General features: G+C 40.3%; 1 protein-coding gene across 1 annotated transcript in view; it reads right to left on the minus strand.

The window, feature by feature from the left end:
- Window positions 1–2,131: 2,131 nt before the first annotated feature.
- The window catches only part of PCDHAC2 (protocadherin alpha subfamily C, 2), a gene marked incomplete at its 5' end in the record, with an annotated part of 49,830 nt that continues 45,656 nt past the window's right edge, over window positions 2,132–6,305 (minus strand). Inside the window, one exon of the mRNA XM_010135071.1 lies at window positions 2,132–4,049. Coding sequence (XP_010133373.1) covers window positions 3,739–4,049 — 311 coding nt within the window. The remainder of the gene's footprint in view (window positions 4,050–6,305) is intronic.

Genomic DNA, 6,305 nt, shown 5'->3' on the forward strand with positions numbered 1-6,305 from the left:
CTGTGTTCTTCTCCTTATGTAAGATCAGTGGAAAACTTTAAGTGGATCCCCCTCCTGTGATGGGCAGTGACCCAAATACTGAGCAGAAAGAAGCTGCACAAGACTAAGTCTTAGAAGCCTAATGTAAAATGAGATATCTTTTTAATGACAGGATGTAATTAATATACAACGTAACTCAGGCTTGATTATTATAAAAGCCCAATGGTTTTGGCCACTGATTTTTTAGGCATGAATCCCAGAGATAACATGCTCACAGAAAATATATGGATTATGAGAGAAATAAATTGTTTAGGTGGCAAAAAGTCCCAAAATTGTCATTTCCTTATTAACCAGTTCTGCAGTGTATTCTGCATTGCTCATTTCGTTATCAGCAAGAGGATAAAACAAACTTTTGGGTTTTGATTCTTCTCGGTCTTGGCCATCTCTGATTCTCAATTCCCGTGGTATTTAAATTTACATGGTATTTAAACAGTAACCCCCATAACTGTGGCAGAATGTGTAAATTCTGCCCCTCCCCTCCCAACCCTGCTCCTCCAAAAATACTTCATACCAAGGGTTTCTTCTCCTCCTGGACATCCAAGAAGGATGACAATGGTACAATTTGCACACTTGTTGAAATAGCCAAATTCCTCTTAAGACACCTCAGGCATTCCAGTTGTGTTAGAGGGTTCAAACACAGAAAAATCTTTAAAAGATACAGTGAGGTGCCTGATCCAGTCTTCTGAAAACACGGTGAATCTGTGTAGTGTATATTCTACTAGTGCAATCTAGCCTCTTTTTAAACAATTCCAGCAAGAGCATCTCCTCTCTGCTTTCCTCTGAGAGTTTCTGGTGTGTTTTATCAGCTATTCATCCCAGAATGCTCATCTTCAGTTATTCTGCTTTTGTCCACCCAGTCCTCCTGCAGTAAGCACCTGCAACAAAGCCTCCATTAGCAAATGTGATTTGTGTTCAAATAGGCAAATCAGAGACATACTGCAGCTCCTACTTCATTCTCATAGAAGCAAGCCTTGGAAAAATGGCTGTGTATGATCTCTGATGAAAAATTAATGAACCGGATTGGCCTGCATAGAGGAAAATGCAAGCACTCAAAAGAAAAGAAAAAGTCAATTAAAAATCTAAAAATAATCAAATGTTAAAGATTTGTGTAAGGATTAAAACTTTGTGCTGGATTTTTGCTAGAGGCATTGAGGAGAAATACTTCATGATGAGTGCAAAACAACAGTATCCTTCTAGGTGTTTAAGCTACCACTGTAACTCCGGTTTATGAGATTTTAGAATCACAGAATCACAGAATGGTTTGGGTTGGAGCAGACCTTTAAAGGTCACCTAGCCCACCCCGCCCTGCAGTGAGCAGGGCCATCTTTAACTAGATGTGTTAACTAGATTAGCTAACACCTTTAATGAGTGTTCCAGCCCTCTGATCATTTCTGTGGCCCTCCACACTTGGGAACTGTTGGATTAGTGACCAAATAAAAAAATAAGTCTAAATGTACTTGCATAGAACATTTGCACGAACAAACCACTCCGTCCCCAAATCTTCAGATTTTTCCTCCTGGCTAGCCTTTAAAATGGAATCAAGGATTCTCTTTCTCAAGCCGCATCTTTTTCATTGCCAGTAAAACAAGACTTATAGCAAAAAGCAACTCTAAATAGACCACAAGAGGCCATTGGTGGTTCATGCTTCGAGACAAGAATTATTTTATTAGAGCTTTACCTTCTGTGATGTTTTAAGACTTGCTGCAGGTTCTTAAAAATGAATAGGAATTGTCATATTCTGATCTGTCAGCAGTTTGGAATCTTTAAACATCCAGGACACGTCTCAAGAAATCCAGCTGCTCTCTTTGATCCTAGATTAAAGGGCCTGTTAGATATTTTAGAGCTATGTAGTTTCTTACGCAGTTCCAATTAATACGACACTCGAGCTTTATTCTGTGAATGCACAATAATGTAGAAAACTTCTCAGAATTCCCTCGTCAGCTATATTCTGTTTAAAAATACATGTATTGGTTTTATAGCAACATCCTCAACCACATTTAATACTCCATTTATACCCTTAGGTTTAGTAACTCACAGAGCTTTAGCTTCACAGATTCTTACCAATAAATCCCAAAATGCATGCATGGCTTGATTTAAGAAAGATATTTTACTTGTGTTTCATACACACAAAAAAAAAGATACTCAACAGTGGCTTAAAAAATTAACACTACACCACTTTTTCACAAGTGTACAAAAAAGAAATAATGAATTTACATTCAACGGTAAAGCTTAAAGTCCACTCTAATAATAGTTGCATCGACATTCACATACACAAGCACAGAATAAATATTTCAGGATTGTTATAAGAGCATACAGTATACATACAGTACTTGAATTTTACATAATGAGTGTTAGCAGGGTTGGAAATTCATAATCTCATAGAAAAGTAAAACTAAAATCAGAAAAGGTTGTGTGGGAGGTAACACCAAGGTACTGCACACAGCTAGCAGGATAGTAAATCCATTTGTGTGAGGAGTTTGCTTCTGCTTCTTCATATTAGGACAGTTTGTTACAAAGGTGTATTCAAAGTGCAGATTAATGCAAAAAAAAAAAATAGAGAAGATATTCTTGTATTTATTAATACATGCAAGAGGCAGCCCCCAAGTCACCCGACAGAATAAAGCTGTTATTGGCAAGTGGCCGATATAATACAGATGTTTCAGGCAATTTTTCTAAAGCACTTCAATAGCAGCAATTGTAATTTATAATGGCTCTAGACTGACTTCTGTTTGGGTTAAAGGGCATCATATTTCTTAAACATTTACAGCTATATTTCTTTATAAATAAATATCTCAAATAACAAATAGCATAGTTAATGTTTCTTTTTTCTCTCTTTTGCATAAGTGTCGTGGAAAAACTCTGACCTTTTCAGAGACATAATGTGCAAAATAATGTTAGAGTGGAAATAGGGACACAGAGCATCACAGTCAGTTACACTCCTGGGATGTCAGCCCAGCTGGGGGCTAGCCTTGCCAGGGTAACGCAGGACTTCAAGGGACAATTTTCCCAATGGCTTGCTTGGTAAGAGATAAAATTTATGGTATCCTAAAGAGCTGTAAATGTGAGGGGCTTTTCTCAGGAGTGTGTACAATACGTCATGTCTAGGACTCAGTATTTCCACACAGTGACTTCTCAAGATTTGAAGTCTGGTCATCTCCTTTCAGACATTTCCTCCCCAGCCTGAACATCTTTGAACATTTGTGTTCATTAGGTGTTTCCTCTGTTGCATATTTACCAGCTCTTCTTGCACTTTATAACCTGATCATTAGCACCTAGCTGACATCTGCACACAAATATTTCCAATCAGATAGAGGGTGCACAACATTAAAACTTTAAAACCTGTCCTGTAAGTGTCATCAAGACAGGAGCACAGGAACCACAGTGCAGAGTCCAACCTCTCACTGGCTGTACTGTGAAGATTCTCCTTTTCGGCGTAGGAGAAAGGAAACTTGTGTCTGCTTTTTAGATTCTGAAAACAAGCCAGAGTGGAGAAAAAGAGTTAACACCAGACTTAATAAAGCTTTTAAGACAAAACCTGTTAAGCATTTTAGACAGACACTGTGAAACTCCTGCTGATTTTCTCAAGTCTGTACATACAGGAAATCTGTTAACAGTAGGAAGAAGTTAGGAGTTGCTACATAGGAGAAATCTGCCATTATTACAAAAACTGGCTAAGTAGGTTCTTTCAGTATAAACCCCTCACTGGTCACTGTTCTCAGTGGTGCTGTTGCCCTTTTCTTTTTTCTCCTGAGTCTTGTTTCCCTTCTTCTTTTTCTTCTTTTTCTTGGTCTCTTCCTTCTTGCCAAAGGTTATGAAGTCACTTTTGTCAATTTGGCTGTTTGGTGGCTCCTGCCGGATGGAGATGATTGCAGGAGATCCTGGGATAATGAATTTGTCTGGCAACTCACCAGGACCACCTTGTTTGGGATTGCCCGGTCCAAATTTAAAGGTCCAGCTGTTGCTGTTCACACCAGCTCCCACTGGGGGGGACACCTCTCCTGCCTCAGGTTCTGAAAAAGTCAAAACAGCAAGAAAAGCTTAAAGCATCATTAAAAACAAGCACTTGGTGAGTATCAGCTTTCTGTTTGAAAGCTATTGCTTTAGCCGGACTCTACATCGACGCCTGGTTGCTCATCTGGGTGTTACTGACTGGTTCTTGTCCAGGCTGCTCACTGCTAGTTGAGCTCTCTTCACATAACGCTTGGCCCAACATGCTCCGGATCCCATGTCATGCCTTGAAATACATTTGCTCTCTATTTTTCTTTTGAATCTGAAGTGCATGGAATAAGAGATACCCTGTGACGCAGCCCACTGTAGTGTTTTATAGCATGGAACACAAGCATGTGCATAGCATGGCACGAGGGTATGTTTGAGGGGTGTCAAACCTTTTGGGACAGGGTTAGAGGAGCATCCAGGGTGGGGGGAGTCAGCCTTGGCAGTATCCGCATCCATGCTGGATATCTTAGCAAACCATCCTGTCAGCTGTGTCCAGGATTCCTCATGGACAGAATAAGTTGGTGCATCCTAGAGAGGAACGTGAGAGCCAACTAGCGTGTATGTATTTATGTACGTATGGATGCAACGTGTCTGATCAGCAGATACGGCCCTAGAGCAAAACCAGGAGTGAACTGAACTGCCTGGGCAGAGATACTGCAGGCCTCTTGCAAACAGAGTGAAGAATCTGGTCCCACAAGTATTCAGTCTTCTCCAAGGTGAGGCTGGAACAACGTGTTTCCTTTTGCCAGGAAATGGGGTGACTCTTCTAAGACAGTTACAAAGTTTTTCTAAACTATGAACTTATCAGCAAAACGGAACTCAGAAAGGGCTGGTGCCAAACTTGTGGGAAGCTGTCAAGAATGGTTCAGAAGTAAATAACTCTGCAGTGAGTTCTCAAACCAGGAGAGTCCTCACTATTATGTTTTTTTTCCCCTTATTGTAACATCCCAACATAAAGACCAGAACTCACCAGACTCGTGACTAACTCTTGATTCTTTGAATTGATGTGGTAGAATGCTAGGTCACAATATTTAACAAGCAGCTAAAAAGTGAAGTTCCCCAGCATTAGGCTTGCAGTATGAATCAAGTTTTAATTTTATTTCCATGATTTTGACAATACTGAGCTAATCAGATGGAAATGTTTATGTATGTTGCCCTGACAAGGACAAGCTTCTAGCAAAATGAAATGCAACACAGATGGGGTTCTATGAGATGAAGTCTTAAAGCTTGGCGGTTTTCTTTTTTCTTAAACTCTGGGAATTTACATTATTTACGTAACTCCCAATTTTGAATAGGAACATTCTAGTGTTTCATTTTAAGTGTTTAAAGGATTGTGATCATGGGAAAGCTTCATGCTTACGCTTTGATGTTACAGCCCTCAAATCTGATGAAAATGTTCTCATCTAAAAGTGCAGTACCACAAACAAAGGACCCGTCACACTTGTAACACTCCTAGCCACACAAAACTTCTTGCAATACCACTCAAACAATGCCAATACCACTGATCTTATAAAGACTCAGCATCATCCATTCTGCATCAGAGCTGTCCTGTTGAATAGGTGAAGATGTTCGGGGTAAAGAAGGAGGTGGGATCTACATCACTACAAGGAAGAGTTAGAAAACCAGCTGAGACGGACTTCACAGCCCTTGGAAGAGGAGGAACGGGCACAGAAAGGAGGAGAAGAAACAGAGCAGTCCTGGATTTCCCGCTGGTGGAAGTGGGCAGGAAGAGAAAACCAAGCAGACAATCTAGAGCAGGACCTCCAACGTTCTGCAAGACCAGAAGATGCTATTCAGCAAACCTCAGCTACTGACTGCCGTGTGCACCTGCAACAGTAACGAGGAATGCCACGTCTGCTTTTCATTTCGTGAAATAACGAGCATCTCCTGTACTTCTTATTCTTTTATGATTCTTCATTTTCTGTAATGTTCTTCATACAGTTTTCTGTTTTAGGAAATAAAATGTATGTTGTGTGTGAAAACGTAAGGCTTTCCTGGTTCAAAAGCTGAAGAACACATTCTGCTGCTTGACAATCTTTCTGTTGTCTGTCAGCAGAATAAACACCACTGGAAAGCGTGATTCTTCTGGAAGTTTTTCCATACCTACGCAGTACGTCCATGTTACAGAGCTAAAGAAAAGTGCATACATGACACATCAGAACTGTCTCTGAGACCACACGTGAAATAGGTTTGGCACATGGAATCTTTGCAAAGGAGGCGACGTGACTGCTGTTACAACGTGCTGTTGAATCAAGAATCAGAAGAGCCTG

This window comes from Buceros rhinoceros, unplaced genomic scaffold (genome assembly GCF_000710305.1).
Source record: "Buceros rhinoceros silvestris isolate BGI_N320 unplaced genomic scaffold, ASM71030v1 scaffold15714, whole genome shotgun sequence".
In the NCBI taxonomy this organism is placed as follows: Eukaryota; Metazoa; Chordata; class Aves; order Bucerotiformes; family Bucerotidae; genus Buceros; species Buceros rhinoceros.